The 13,975-nt window shown below is 37.0% G+C and overlaps 4 protein-coding genes across 5 annotated transcripts; 3 read left to right on the forward strand and 1 right to left on the reverse strand.

The window, feature by feature from the left end:
- The first annotated feature begins 105 nt into the window (after positions 1–105).
- LOC111325839 (uncharacterized) lies at positions 106–2,928 on the forward strand. Its single transcript, XM_022929752.2, has 4 exons — positions 106–1,451; positions 1,638–1,697; positions 1,836–1,925; positions 2,265–2,928. The coding sequence occupies exons 1-4, from the start codon at positions 426–428 to the stop codon at positions 2,316–2,318; spliced, it is 1,230 nt and encodes a 409-aa protein (XP_022785487.2). The 5' UTR covers positions 106–425; the 3' UTR covers positions 2,319–2,928.
- Positions 2,929–4,389: 1,461 nt separating this feature from the next.
- LOC111325762 (uncharacterized) lies at positions 4,390–6,986 on the forward strand. 2 transcript variants are annotated; one of them, XM_022929639.2, is made up of 4 exons: positions 4,390–5,604; positions 5,717–5,776; positions 6,434–6,523; positions 6,625–6,986. In XM_022929639.2, exons 1-4 carry the CDS (start codon positions 4,528–4,530, stop codon positions 6,676–6,678), a joined length of 1,281 nt encoding a protein of 426 aa, XP_022785374.2. In that variant the 5' UTR covers positions 4,390–4,527; the 3' UTR covers positions 6,679–6,986. The 2 variants fall into 2 exon arrangements, with proteins under 2 accessions (XP_022785374.2, XP_022785375.2); XM_022929640.2 differs by having other exon boundaries at positions 4,391–5,055.
- A 439-nt stretch (positions 6,987–7,425) lies between these two features.
- LOC111325778 (beta-2 adrenergic receptor-like) lies at positions 7,426–9,333 on the forward strand. The gene has a single exon (XM_022929668.2). It carries the CDS (start codon positions 7,540–7,542, stop codon positions 8,446–8,448), a length of 909 nt encoding a protein of 302 aa, XP_022785403.1. The 5' UTR covers positions 7,426–7,539; the 3' UTR covers positions 8,449–9,333.
- A 60-nt stretch (positions 9,334–9,393) lies between these two features.
- Positions 9,394–13,182, reverse strand: LOC111325842 (uncharacterized). Its single transcript, XM_022929758.2, has 4 exons — positions 11,763–13,182; positions 10,731–10,793; positions 10,271–10,360; positions 9,394–10,134 (listed from the first exon to the last, which is right to left on the reverse strand). The coding sequence occupies exons 1-4, from the start codon at positions 12,786–12,788 to the stop codon at positions 10,081–10,083; spliced, it is 1,233 nt and encodes a 410-aa protein (XP_022785493.2). The 5' UTR covers positions 12,789–13,182; the 3' UTR covers positions 9,394–10,080.
- Between the last annotated feature and the right edge of the window lie 793 nt (positions 13,183–13,975).

The raw sequence follows: 13,975 nt of genomic DNA on the forward strand, positions 1-13,975 counted from the left end.
CTGCAGCTCGCTCAGGGCATGTTGGGAAAAGTACTGCTTTTCTATTTAGCTGTATACTCTAGCAGATTTTAAGAACACTGGTTGCATATAGAAATACAGTTGGATACATTTCATCATCATCATCATCATCATCATCATCATCATCATCATGTTTATTTGTTCAAGCAGGTTGAATTTATTGGCAACTGTATAAGCTGATGTGGACCTGCTGTTTTCCCACCCAACCCACCCCAGGGGAGGACATCCAGCACACAGTAATCTCGTGCGTGGGAAATTAACGTCTCTTACCCCTTACCCTTTAAGAGACGGGACCTCCGGCTTTACGTCCTATCCGAGAAGACGAAACAATGTGAGTGAAGTGTCTTGCTTATGGACACTTGCTTAAGGACACATTTTGGACTGAATTACCTTCAATTGACAAAACTATGTCTTCTCAAATAGCAAGTACACAAGAGGAGCCCGGGTCACTCCATTCTCGTCAAAGGAGTGCATCTAGTGCGTTTGTCGTTTCAATCTCTGGGGACGTGACTGGCAATGAGCAGGCTTTAAAGTCATTGAACGAATTATACAGCCCTGTGCTGAAGTTGTTGAAGTTTTTCGGAGCGTACTACGGACAAACCGATTTAAAAAAATTGGGATACTCACCAAACAGTCCACGAGGAAAGGATCTATGTTCACAAATGTATTGTGGTCTGATGATATCCCTTTATTTTTTAAACTTTGTCATGGCTGTCTCCGGAATTTTTACTTCAGGGGCAGAATTCGTGTTTTTGATGTTCACTCTTGGTAACCTTTTAATATTAATCTGTGGAATAACCTTACTGGTTGTTCTTCCTTTAACTATCGCCAAAAAGTCACGATTCCAAAAATATCTTCTTAGCATATTAGCAAACAGTCAGGGTGTTAATCTAAATTCAGTGAAAAAAAAGTCAAGAAAAGGCTTTATAGTTCTCTGTTTACTTTATGTGGAAACTGTCACGTTCTCTGTTATTAGCGATCAAAAATTGAACCTTGGCCTTGCTTGTTGTAATCCTTGGAATGGTTGGTTTGGCTTTCAAGTGATTGCCCAGATATCTCTATTTACTGGGAGTGCTTTGTGGTTACTCTCGATGTATTTCTTTTATCTAACCTGTAGAATCCTTATAAAATCTTTTGATGAGCTTTATCAGAGAATGTCGTCACTAACTCAGCTCTCAGCGGACTTTCCATCTTTGAAAATAGAGCATCATAAGTTATGCGAGGTAGTGGAACTTGCCGACAAGATGCTCTCTCCACTCCTTCTCGGGGTTGTGTCATTATACATCCCAATGCTTTGCATTAGTTTCTACAATTCTGTCGTTTTCCGAGAGGACACAAATTTAATGGCCCTTGTTACTACTCTGTCCTGGTGTTTGGTTGCAGCAGGAATCTTGACAATTGCCCTCTACTTTGGATCCAAAGTCAATGAAAAGGTGTGTTGAGGAGATGTTTAAATCGTTGATTATTCTATCTTTTAAATATTTTGAATTCTTATTTTTTCCTCGTAACGATAGTGAGTATACACTAGGTCGTTGTTTCTTTGTTTTCATTATTTACCTGTGTATGTGCATGTGCATGCGTGTAATAATTCCCTTCATAATTTTAAGATTATTTTCTAGATTCACAGTTTTCAGAGGATTTTGCAAACTCTGCCCGTTTCGACAGCGGAAGAAGCTAAGGTGACTTTAATTTTAATGCTTTTGTTTTCCAACGCCTATATTTCCTATTCGCAAACTAAAGGCAAATCTTTTATGTACAGCCTCTCCATTCCTATAATTTTGCCGTAACTCTTGTCTTTCCCATTCCATTTGTTCCAGGTATTGTTGTTTTTACTCGATCTTCAAGGAGAGCCAAAAGGTTTATCAATTGGAGGATTACTTGTAATAACCAAATCCACGTCCTTGGCGGTAAGCTATTAAATTTTTGCTCATCATACCCAGTTTCCTTTTGGTTACGAATATATGAAGTCCAATATACGAAGCCGGCCTGCTCCCAGTTGGCTTGTTAGCTCAATTGGTAGAGCGCCGCACTAGTATCGCAGAGGTCAGTGGTTCGAATCCCGTACAGGCCTGATTTTTTTTAGGTCTGATTTTCGCTATTATTTTGCATAAATAGCACTTTCTACTGCGAGGATCGTGCATCATACGTACCAGTTTCCTTTTGTTCATGATCAAACTGCGATTCAACTTAATTAAACATCTGAACATTCTACAGAAATCACTGCTCTGATCTACTTCACATTTCAGATTGCCGGGGTGACAGTCTCCTACTTTGCAGTTCTCTTATCTTTGCCGCGTTGATGTGACACTGTTTATAGCTATTAAGAAATGCGAAATGCATTGAAAATGTGACGATTCTCAGACTTCCATCGGGGAGTTAGTACAATATTACTGAAAATTTTGATTATGTCGCGGTAAAATTTAGTAATTGTTTGCTCTGTATTCGAGGTAACTACAGCTACTAGTGTACTTGCTGTTTTAAAGCTTGACGTACGGTATAATTTTTGTTCTGGAAAGTGCTTTTTCTAATAACCGAAGGAAATTGTGATTAAATAAAAAACACATAATTCGAAATTTAATAACTCTTACATTGTTTAGCGAATGATGTAAATATTTATAAGCCCAGATAGCCCTCGATAGTTTTAGTGAAAGCCATGAAGATAGTTTTGTTGGTAGTATAGAGTAAGGATTGTCAACACATTTCGCATTTTTTGATGTCATAATAAGAAGTTATTTCTCATTGATCTTACTTGCTGTGTAACTAATGTAATGATAACAGTAGTTTTTCTGGAGGGGTCCATGAGATGCATCTAAGTATTAGTACCTGATAGATGGAATTTCGTTAGAGAAAAGCCATTTCCATTGAGACAACTAGAAAAATGCCAATAAAGCTCATTGATTTTGAATTCTAGTCTGGATTTTGGTTTTGTAATTTTAATTTGTTGTTTGTGAGATACCATGTTATTTAAATAACGATTCTTACACGGTGGGATATAAAAACAGTCATTGATGATGGCAGATTCCACTCATTGATTTTTTTACCTTGGCTCGTTTTCCCTGAAAAAGTAATTGAAAAACCAGCATGTTACCAGAATGAGGACATTCCTTGTCCAAAAATTGACTTGCTTTGCCAACAGTCTTAAAGTTAGAGCCTTGGCAGAGAAAATCTTTTCACGAACAAACTTTTTTTGCGTAGACGTCTCGGCTTTTTTAGAAAGAATAAAGGAGAAAAAAAACAAACGGTTTTGTAGAAATTTCAATATAAATTCCAATAAAGGAAATATAGCAAATAAATTGGGAAATTGTAAAAGTTCAAACTCACACCCGAGAAAAACAAAAAAAAAACAAAACAAAGAAAAGAAAAGGAGAAAAACAAATTTTAATCAAGAAAAAAGAATCAATAATTTTAAAATTTTTCAAAGCTCATCAAATATTTGTTGTCGCTGAGCCTAGTCTTAACTCCCTTTTATTTTCATTTTTTAATTGTTTCTGTACGTTAAATAATGATTCTAACGATGTGTAATTCATACGAAATTTTAATTATAAATTTTATCATTTTTCTGAGAACTCAATTAACGACGACCTCACAGCTCGTTGATTCCTGATAATTGCCGCTTCTTGCACGCATCATAACAGATAGAGCAGATCGTAATAAACCTGATTGCTTCATTTCTTTGTAGGTTTATTTGCTGTGGTCAAAATTTTGTTTCTAATCAACTGTTAGACAAACATGGAATTTTAGTCTTAAAGGTTAAAAGAAAATTTTAAAACTGAGGAAGGTTTAAATCAACATTACGCAAACTTGAAATATGACAATCCTACGTAGCTTCACGTTGCTACAAGGGTTTTCGTCTATCCATTGTTGACCTTTTTCTGCCTCGTAATTAATACTCAAATGAGTTTTCTCTTATAAACTCTTGTTCTTAGGCCATCGTAGCTTGATTAAGAAAATAAGACAAATAGGGGTGATAAATGCATTGGAATAGAATGTTTATCACCGCTGTTTGTCTCATTTTCTTAATCAAGTTTTCTCTTGCTTCTATAGGGCAGCGAAACTGGGGAAAAAACTATGTGAATGTTTTGAAGAAATTTCACTATTTATTTACTGTGCCTGCTGAAGTTATAAGTGATGAGTGTCACTCGCAGCTTGAACAGCTGGCAGTTTCCCAAGCACCATTATTTTGTCAATAAAATACCAACACCTAGGTGTTTTTTTTTTCGTTTAGCTTCTCTCCTAGTAGCCAGTTACCTTCTCATGATTTGCCTTTTAAATTCTTCTTTCTATTTGGACTTAAAATATAATTGGTTTTTTTGTATGATTTAAGACTCTCTTTTAATTAAAAAATAAATGTCAAGTCATCGCAGTGGGTATTTTCCTATTTGAATATGAATACAGATCCGCCAAATCCAAAGAGAATGACATCGCTGAAAACAATATTAAAAGACAATAGCTGACAACAAAAGGATATAATTAAGTTTCCTTGTAAACTCATAGAGAATCCATCTTGTGATGATAATGTCTGCTAGAGTATCTCCAAACGAATGTACAGCGCGTTTAGATAACGGAATGTCCGATTCCATTTCCGAGCAACAAGCTAAGATGAATGGAGTTTCAAACATGACGGGCTCTCCTCCTGAGGCAAAAATTGAGAATAAACACCTGTTTAAGGCAGTCAACGAAATATACAGCCCTGTTCTTAAGCTGATGAAATTGTTTGGAATATACTACGGCGATACTACCCTGAAATCTCTGGCAAATGATTCTGGTCGTTTTTCGAGGAAGGAGTATGTTTCACTCATGTATTGTGGTCTGGTAGCTACTGGCGTTTGGTACAATTTCTTTTTGGCTGTTCTTAGTTGCTTCTTTGTCCCTGAAAAGATCTATGTTTCTTTAATGTTCAGCATTTGGTGTCTTATGGGAGCACTGAATGAAACAATTCTCCTGATTGTGTTACCAGTTACAAGAGCAAAAAAATCGCGTTTTCAGAATTTCCTTCGTGGTTTAATCGAACATAAGAGTCACGCTACTCTGGATAAGGTAAAAGCCAAATCAAGATATGGCATGATTGCGTTTTTCCTCGTATTTTCCGGCGCTATTGTGGGAGCGTCGATGACCAGTTTCAAGCTTGATATGAATCTTGCCGACTTTAAGCCTTTAAATAAATCACCTGTCTTTGCCTGGGCTTCCCTCGTCTTTCTGATAGTATCTGTTTGCGCGTGGGTGCTTCCAGTTCTTCTTTTCTGTATTACGTGTCTCATACTGGCGGAACTTTTTGATGATTTGAGTAAGCGAATGAAACAGCAGTCCCTGCACTCAAAAACATTTCAACTAGCTCCTTTTAAGATGGCGCATCACGAGCTGTGCGATGTTGTAGAACTGGCCGATGCGATGTTCTCCCCTCTACTCCTTGGAATGGTGTCTCTGTATATTCCTTTGATTTGCTTCAATTCGTACCTTGCTGTTAATTCACCAGAGAAAACTGAGGATGACAAATATCTGTTTATGGGCAATAATTTTTTCTGGCTTCTTTCGTCAGTCTTTTTTTTAATAATTATCATGCTGTTTGGATCTAAAGTGAGCGAGGGGGTACGTGTATATATTTTTAATCATTATTTGTTTTTTGTCTCGTACAGCTCTTATTTATTTTCTTTAATTTTGATAATTAATTATATGTCATTGTTATTCCAATATGCTGTAGATTCACAGTTTTCAAAAGATTTTGCGAACAGTTCCTGTTTCAAAAGAAGACGAAGGAAAGGTAATTGCTTATTTGAACGATATAGGTAAACTTTTCCCTCTCCCACCTAAGATTTATCTTCTCATTCATCTTTGTATGAACCCGGTGTCAAAATGTCTTGTAATCTTGCAGAAGGCCTTTCGATGACAGCAAATAGTTATTAGCTGCCATCCAAAAGGAGTAAGTTTGGGTGTAAATGCATCTATAAATATAGGTGGCAGGCCGATTCAGCTTGGTCCCTATCTTTACACAGCATAGTTAGTCTATGTTTTTTAGCTGCCCTCCAGCTCAGCCCCTTCCTATTATATTGAAAATGATAAAAATAATAGTTATGTAATGATGATGATAATAATAATAATAATGATAGGAACAGGTATAATAATGATAATTACAATAATAACAATAATAATAATCATACTAATAAAGGATTTCTATAGCGCCATATCCATTGGATTGCGGGAAACTAGGGCTAGACTGCGTTGAGTAGTTTACAATTTTTGAAAGACATTTTTGCAGAAGCCCCAATTTTTGGAATCAAGGCCATACCACAACACCGGGAGCTACGTTCCCAACGCCTTGCGATAAGCGCGTGGGTTCTTTAACGGCTTAAAAGAAAAAAGAACTGGTGACTTTGTTTTTCGTCTTCACGTGATAATTATAGATTTTTCTCTATTTCAGTTGGTGATGTTTATGCTTGACCTTCAGGGGGACCCACAGGGTCTGTCAATTGGTGGTCTTGTTGTCATTACTAAGTCCCTGTCTCTGACGGTAAGTCTATTCCGCTAAAAGCAGCTTGACTACATAGATAGTTATTGTTTTAGCTGAATTATGCTAATTTGTGTTTTACTTTGTTTTTTTTTTCTTTACAGATTGCTGGAGTCATTGTCTCTTACTTCGCTGTCATGTTATCTCTGCCAAAGTGACGGCCACTATGGAGCTATGTTAATGATACCGCTGGTTTATCAGTCTGTAAACTGTTACGTAATGAGATTTTTCAGGGACACTTTGGTATCTACTGCTGTAGCTTATTATTCTAGGCAGTATGTAGGTGAGTTATATATAGAACAAAACAGTACTCTGAAAATACCGACGCATTATTTTTCTTTGTCGAAGCTGTAATATTGATACTGCTATAGAAGAGATCCTTTTTGTTTAACGATAACCAATAGGATTGATTTAAACCAGATTAATAATTCGAACCTCAATAAAGTTTGGGATGATGTTTATGCAACCTGTGTAATGCGATAACACTTCCTGTGTGGGATATTTAAAAGAAACCGATTAATTTTATGCGAAAAAAGGCTAAGTTATTGTAAGGAATCTTAAACAAAAGTACAAGTGTGTTGTCGCATGGAGGAAAAGTAAAACCTTATTTGTAGGGAAATTACATAGAATAACATACTGGTAAAGGAAGCAAAAGGGGACGGCATGTTGACATTTAATTAAAACTAAAATAAATAATTGGGTTTTTTTTTTACCTGAGGAATAAGGTTCAATGGAAATTAAAGAAAATATTAGCATGGAACTGTGCTTCTTCAGCGATTGTTTCACTTTATTCTACCTTTCATTTATTATTATTTTTTGTTAGTTATCATTACCATTTGGTGTTCACAAGAGAAAGAAGATTACGGGAAATGGGTCTCAGTTCGTTAATTTTGTAAACCAGGTGACTGAACATAAATGCTAGTCAGAGTTTCTCTGGCAGAATGATGATAAGTTAATTTTCGTGTTATTGTGGGGATATTAATTTTCCTAAAAGCAGTCAAAGTGTTCTGCAAGGAGCAATGGATGATTTTGAGTACGACTCTTATCTCCTTTCTTTGATAATTGTGGACTTCCTTTTAGCGACACTTACCGTTTTCGGAAATCTACTTCTACTCACTACTATCAAATCCGATCCTGTGAGATGTCTTCGTACACCCGCCACGTATTTAATCGCGAACTTATCTCTAAGTGACTTATTTGTCGGTCTTATTATTGGTTATGGCCGTGTCTTGGTGGGATATTTCATGTATAATAACGAGGCTCAGCCTTCATGGATTAACTTAGTCATAAACGTCGGAGGAGGAGCATCTATTATCAACGGCATATGGACGGTTATTGCTATGGCGCTTGACCGTTACACAGCAGTTACCGATCCGTTTCATTACAGCGAGAGAATAACAGAACGAAAGGTCCTAGCATACATCTTTGTTAGCTGGGGAATTGCCACGGCGCTGACGGCGTTCTACCCATTTGCAGGAAAAGCCTGGGCAATCATTTTATTAGTGTTCTCTCATACTCATTTCACAATTCCCGTGTTTGTCATGCTGGTTGTTTATTGTGGAATTTTTTGCTCACTCTCCGCAAGAAGGAACGAACTCCTGCGCTTAGTAACTTCGCTCTCCACGATGACTCTACGACATGCCCTTGAGAGAGAGCGAAAAATGGCTTTGACCTCGTTTGCCATCTTGATGTTGTTCTGTACTTCTTTCGTGCCCTTTTATACTAAAATTCAGCTGTTAAATTTCTGTAGTTGTCGAGAAACTATGGCCTACCGAAGGTTTGACTTGATAAGTCACACTTTTCTTTACGTATCTTCGATTGCAAATCCTTTTATGTATGCTTGGCGGGTGCCAAAATTTCGACGATCATTACAAGAGTGCCTTCACATTAAGAAAAGAAATATTGTGCGCCCCATAAACATCAACTAAGAGGGGAAAAATTGTAAATAAAAGGACAAGGATATCAATTTCAGCAATTTTGCCACCACTGTGTCGAAAAGCACCAGCAGTAGCAACTTAACTCAGCCAATAAGCATTTCATATAAAAACTACTCGTAAAGTGCTAGTTCAGCCCGCATCTCGGGAACCATACGGCTCCTTGGGCCCTTATCAGTCCATCGCGTGCGGCTCCTTGGGCCGTTACCAGTCCATCGCGTACGGCTCCTTGGGCCCTTATCAGTCCTTCGCGTACGGCTCCTTGGGCCCTTATCAGTCCATGCGTAAGGCTCCTTAGGCCCTTATCAGTCCATCGCGTACGGCTCCTTGGGCCCTTCTCAGTCCATCGTGTACGGCTCCTTGGGCCCTTATCAGTCCATCGCGTACGGCTCTCAGACAGGTTTTCAGGGTGCCTTTTTTTATCATTATTTAAAGTCCATTTTCCCTGAAAAGAGTAATATAATAAAGCTTTCTATTCCTTTTCAGAAAATGTTTGATAGTTTTAGCTTTTAACTCTTGTAACGTTTGCTTGTACGTAATGGCTTTTATCTTCATTTGATGCTTTCTAGCTAACGAGAAAGATGTATTACCAGTAAAGCTAGCCAGGTAAAGTAAGGAAGTATGTTCAAACGTATGCTGGTACGGTAACATACATCATTCTGAATGGGTTTTTTCATGTTGGCAACGTTAACAGCACTGATTTGATCGAAAAATCTCTTTTACTTGGTATGAAAAATAAATAAATTCAGGAGATGAATTTGAAATTGAAAATAAAAATAAAAGAAAAAAATCGGGGAAGAGAAAAAATATTACTTTTAAAATCCTTGTATGATATCTGTTTACGAGACTGATTCACAGTTTTTAGCCTCGCACAACTACATTTGTTTGGGACTGTTATTTCTTCGAAAAGGAGTCGCAGAATGTAAGGCTTTGGAAAAGTAATCTACAGTTTCTTTATTTTCAGTGACTATTTCAGGGGGATTTCATCATGTAGTTACAACTAAAAAGAAAAATAAACTGATAAAGCCTAACTTGCATGCGCTTTTTACAACAGATAATTAATTAAACCAAAAAACAGTTTCACCTTATGTATATAAATCAAATACATGAAGACCTAGTACTTGCAAAATTTCACGATCATTATACATTCATAACTCACGCGAAAATGAACACTACTTCCGTTACATCACCCCACCTACGTAGTGAGTAAAACAGAGCGACTTTTCCTTTCTTTCATCTTTTACCTTTTTTTTTTTTAATTTCTATGAAGACTTTTTCTGATTATTAGTTTTGTTCGCTGCAAAAGTCCACAGAAATACAAAGTTTAATGGCAAAATTTAACGTTATTAAGGAACTTTTTAGAGGATAATAAAATGTCTGTGGGTGATCAGTGCTCTGTTTTACTCGGCAAAACTTTAATTTACTTCCAGATATAACACATTATGGTAGCTACACCACTGATAGAGTTTGATTAAACGTTCTCTTTCGTTATTTACAGTGACTTAAAAGTCATTAAATTTCCATAAATGTTATGAAAACCAAAGCAACACGTAAAACAACAGCACTAAAACATGGAAATGAAATATTCATCTTCTTCACGAAGTGTGGTTATGCCGTATCTCTGCTTCAACTTGGCAATGTTATCAATACTGTGAAGTACGAAATCATTATCCCCACGAGCTGCAAAGAAATGAAAGGAGATGAGTTTGCGTTCGAGCTCGACTTATCTCATGGATAAATAGAAAAGGAAAAGCAAACAACTGAACAACAACATCAGAGATAAAACCGAGGACCCAGGAGAAACCACGTGACATACCGAGATGGCGAGGGACTTGTCGATCACAGCCAGTCCCCCAATAGAGATTCCGATTGGCTCTCCCCGAAGATGCATCATAAAATGTAGAAGCTAAAACGGATAGAATAATAATAATATGAAAAAAATAGTAGTAATAATTATCACCTGATTAATTTAAATTAAAAAGACATCTTGTAGTTCTACGATGAAATTTGGAGAACATGGTCACTGCTCTTCATCCCAGTCTAGGCAGGCAAAGTTAAACAACAATTAAATAAAAAAAATTAACAAAAATTAAAAAAATAAAAAAAATTCGTGTCGTTGATTCGCGAAGGATGTAAAAGGAAATCCATCAATTCCACGTTCCATGAACTTTGCCAATCTCATAACCTTTATACGCCACTTTTTGCCTTTATTGGCATGGTGACTTACATGATTTCCCTAAACATCGAACATCTCTAAAGCACCGGGTACTCCTTACCTCTAAGTGTCCTTTATAGTCTGGAACAGTGAAGCTCTGTAAGGTGTCATAAAAACTATGAATCTGTAGGGAAAAGGAAACGACGAGAATAACTTTTGATACTTCAATACTTCAACGTTGAAACTGGGCCTAAGGAACATTTTATATCCTCGATTCACTTTTCTCACAACGACTTCTACGATGGTCTGTAAGTAATTGCCATTCCGAATGAGGGCAACATGTGGATATTGGTGTAAAAGCTACAACTACAGACTGAAAGTTAAAACTACGAAATCCAAAGTTACAAATACATCTCGCCTATACATTTAAAGCAATTCTCGCTTTAAATTTGGATCACAGTCTTATCATAAGTTGGCAGGGCGTGAGTATTTGAACGAAAGAGTAGAAAGATAAAAATCGGAAAAGCTGAACATCGCAACACAACCAAAAAAGTTAACGATCTCGAATGAATTTTATAGCATTTGAACAGGAAATGGAACTATATTTAGGGATATATGAACGTGCCGTAAGCAAGTCTCGTTTTTCCTTCCTATTGATAGAGAGCCTTGTTCGTATTTTATTCAACTAGAGTCAGAAACGCACAAAACTCTCATTCAGAATAGGAATTTGCATATAGTTGTGATAGATAAGTTAACTCCTACGGTGTTTTTTACAAATTGAACAAATCAAATATTGCAAAACTAAAACCAGGATCACTTAAATTGAAGACACACTGTGCCATCTAAGTTGACTGATTGCATTTTTGTTAAATGTGTTGGATCCTTCACAAAAATTCAGTAGTTGCTTATCTAGACATGTTTTTTTTGGTATATCTTCATAATATATTTTTTTTAATCGAGGAGACAATTTAAGTAAAATTGCGTGAATTCTCTGAAACACAGTTTCAGCTTAGCTGACCGCATTTTAAAAGGAATTTTTGCGATGAAACTGAGCACATTAGAAATTTCCGATTGGACAGATGTCGAGATATCGACAACAGAAATCAAATCTAAAAGATGAAAACGTGTTGATAAGGCGACAGGAAAATCATACCTTCTCGTTGACTTTTACTCCCTCCAGTAGAACAAAGGCTAACTTTACGGCCACACAAACAGACCAATACAAAAGTGAAACAAGATATGTTAGGTCTGTACCCGTAGATGCGTTTGATTTCAAAAGCTGGTGAAAGTTGAAACACATTAGAGGAACATCTAAACTCACTGCCGCCAAAAGAAGAGGTGAAAAAACTCTATTTGCGAGATCAACTCGCACACAAAGTTTTCGATGCTCCTGCCGAATCCATCCGATATCAGAAGCATTAGGATCACCTGCTTTCACTTTGGTCTCCAAATCGTCAAAAATTCCGAGCAGCAGATCGCAAGATACGTAAAACAATAAAAATGGCAGTGCCCATGAAAAGCTACTGTAAAAAACAAACGAATAGAAAATCAAGCGATAAACCAGGAATCCGTTCCAAGGACGAAAAGAGGCTACCGAGCCATATATGAGGTCTAGAGATATGATGAAAAGAGTGTTGAAAAGGGCAAAGAAACTGACGAGAGCCAATATCAAGTTCCCATTATACTTCTTTGTCCTTCTTTCATTACTTTCTGCATTGCACAAGCTGCTTAAAAACTGCGAAAAACGGGATGACTCTGTTTGCCTGTTTGGGAAAACACATAGACATATCGTTGCAACTGCTGCAGATTGTAGAGACCAAATGACGAAGATCATCAAAAAATAAAACCTCTTTAACTCTTCAAAACCTTCGAAGAAAACGGTTGTAATACATTGCACCGCAACGAACCACTGACCAAGAATTACTAATCCGCGGTACAAACGAGAAAAGAGGCGCGAACCTGTTGCAGATATCTCATTCAGCACCAAGACATCCTCAGAGCACTCTCCAGTTAGTTTCATCAAATTCAAAATGGGTCGAAGCTTGCAAGCTATTTCTCTACGGCGAGAATGGTTATTATCTGACACATTTCTTGATTCGTTCGATCTAGTTTCGTTTTCTTGTGATTGTTCGGAAGGCACATCTTGATGCTGAGCGTTATTCACCTGCAGCATGCGCATAGTTCGAAACGGCTGAAAACGATAACCCTTTTTTCAACAACGTCGATGATTTAAAGCTAAGAGAATAGAAAATCAAATGAAAATTCTCAAAAAGGCCTCGACATTCAAGTATGCTTTCCCTCCTCTCCTTTTTTCCCACAAAACGACAAAAAATTTGCAACAATTTGGCCTTATCATCTAGCGCCTTGTTTAACTCATTTTATTTTTAAATCCACCAGCTGCAAATCTCTGAAATATCTATTGAATATCTTTTACTCCCTTTCCGCTACTCGTGTTTACCTAAGAACAATAGCTCAGTCAGTAGTGTTTTAAAAGGAATGAGCAATATGATCCATTTCTTGTGTAAATGAGGCGACCATTGATTGTACAGCGCATCTTAAAGTACTAATTAGAGAGCATCGAGGTAGCCGTTCAGAGCTATCTTCTTTTAAACATCCATCAGACGCTCCCATTGTGAGGTTAATTTCGCAAGGGACAGTTTGCATTTCAGAAGCATTATAGAACGATGTTTTCCACCAAGCTTGCGAGTGGAACCATGTTCTAAATCCAAAGAATTAAAAAAAAAAAAAAACCTTTGTAGTGTGGGTTAGTTCTACTTGCTATCTTTAAATCGCAGGTTCAAGCTGAGATGTCGAGTTCGAGATTGATTTCTTTGTCATGCAAATTTAAATATATTCAAAGTGAGACTTCACATGATAATACTGAAAATTGAGAGCTAACCGTGGGGAACCCAGATTGAGCTCACACAGAAAAAAAGAAAACGCAAAGAGAATAAAAATAAAAGATCGGTCGCTTTAAAATAAATCATTAAGCTGTCCCTCTGATCTGAAGCTGGTCACAGCCGACTTATAGTTAATTAGTTAGTTATTGAACGCGGTACCTTTTTTCTCTGTACTTGTTGCTTTAATTTTCAACATTTCACTTTCTCATTATTTATTCTCTATGTAACTAAGCGCCCTTTGTGCCTTCGGAAATTACTTTTTTGGAAATAGCCCCAGATACTTCAGGGAACGATCAGCCCATTAATATTTAGAATATTGCTTCGGTCCCAACATGTTGAGCTCCCTAGCATAGCTAAAAGGCGCAGGAATGAATTTTGTGGAGACGTGAGCATATTCAACTACTGTTACTAATAACTTAAGGCCTCAATACAAATTCCATATTGTTTTTGACTAACTGCTTTGCAT

The sequence above is a fragment of the Stylophora pistillata genome, chromosome 8 (genome assembly GCF_964205215.1).
Source record: "Stylophora pistillata chromosome 8, jaStyPist1.2, whole genome shotgun sequence".
Classification (NCBI taxonomy): Eukaryota; Metazoa; Cnidaria; class Anthozoa; order Scleractinia; family Pocilloporidae; genus Stylophora; species Stylophora pistillata.

What these genes read in the sequence shown, in the direction of transcription:
- LOC111325842 (XM_022929758.2), bottom strand. Translation starts at nt 12,788, where the DNA reads ATGCGCATGCTGCAGGTGAATAACGCTCAGCATCAAGATGTGCCTTCC. An exon ending in GAGTAAAAGTCAACGAGAAG is followed by an intron (nt 10,794 to 11,762) that starts GTATGATTTTCC and finishes TTTTCCCTACAG; the next exon opens with ATTCATAGTTTTTATGACAC. An exon ending in ACTATAAAGGACACTTAGAG is followed by an intron (nt 10,361 to 10,730) that starts GTAAGGAGTACC and finishes TATCCGTTTTAG; the next exon opens with CTTCTACATTTTATGATGCA.
- LOC111325778 (XM_022929668.2), top strand. Translation starts at nt 7,540, where the DNA reads ATGGATGATTTTGAGTACGACTCTTATCTCCTTTCTTTGATAATTGTG.
- LOC111325839 (XM_022929752.2), top strand. Translation starts at nt 426, where the DNA reads ATGTCTTCTCAAATAGCAAGTACACAAGAGGAGCCCGGGTCACTCCAT. An exon ending in CGACAGCGGAAGAAGCTAAG is followed by an intron (nt 1,698 to 1,835) that starts GTGACTTTAATT and finishes CATTTGTTCCAG; the next exon opens with GTATTGTTGTTTTTACTCGA. An exon ending in CCAAATCCACGTCCTTGGCG is followed by an intron (nt 1,926 to 2,264) that starts GTAAGCTATTAA and finishes TTCACATTTCAG; the next exon opens with ATTGCCGGGGTGACAGTCTC.
- LOC111325762 (XM_022929639.2), top strand. Translation starts at nt 4,528, where the DNA reads ATGATAATGTCTGCTAGAGTATCTCCAAACGAATGTACAGCGCGTTTA. An exon ending in CAAAAGAAGACGAAGGAAAG is followed by an intron (nt 5,777 to 6,433) that starts GTAATTGCTTAT and finishes TCTCTATTTCAG; the next exon opens with TTGGTGATGTTTATGCTTGA. An exon ending in CTAAGTCCCTGTCTCTGACG is followed by an intron (nt 6,524 to 6,624) that starts GTAAGTCTATTC and finishes TTTTCTTTACAG; the next exon opens with ATTGCTGGAGTCATTGTCTC.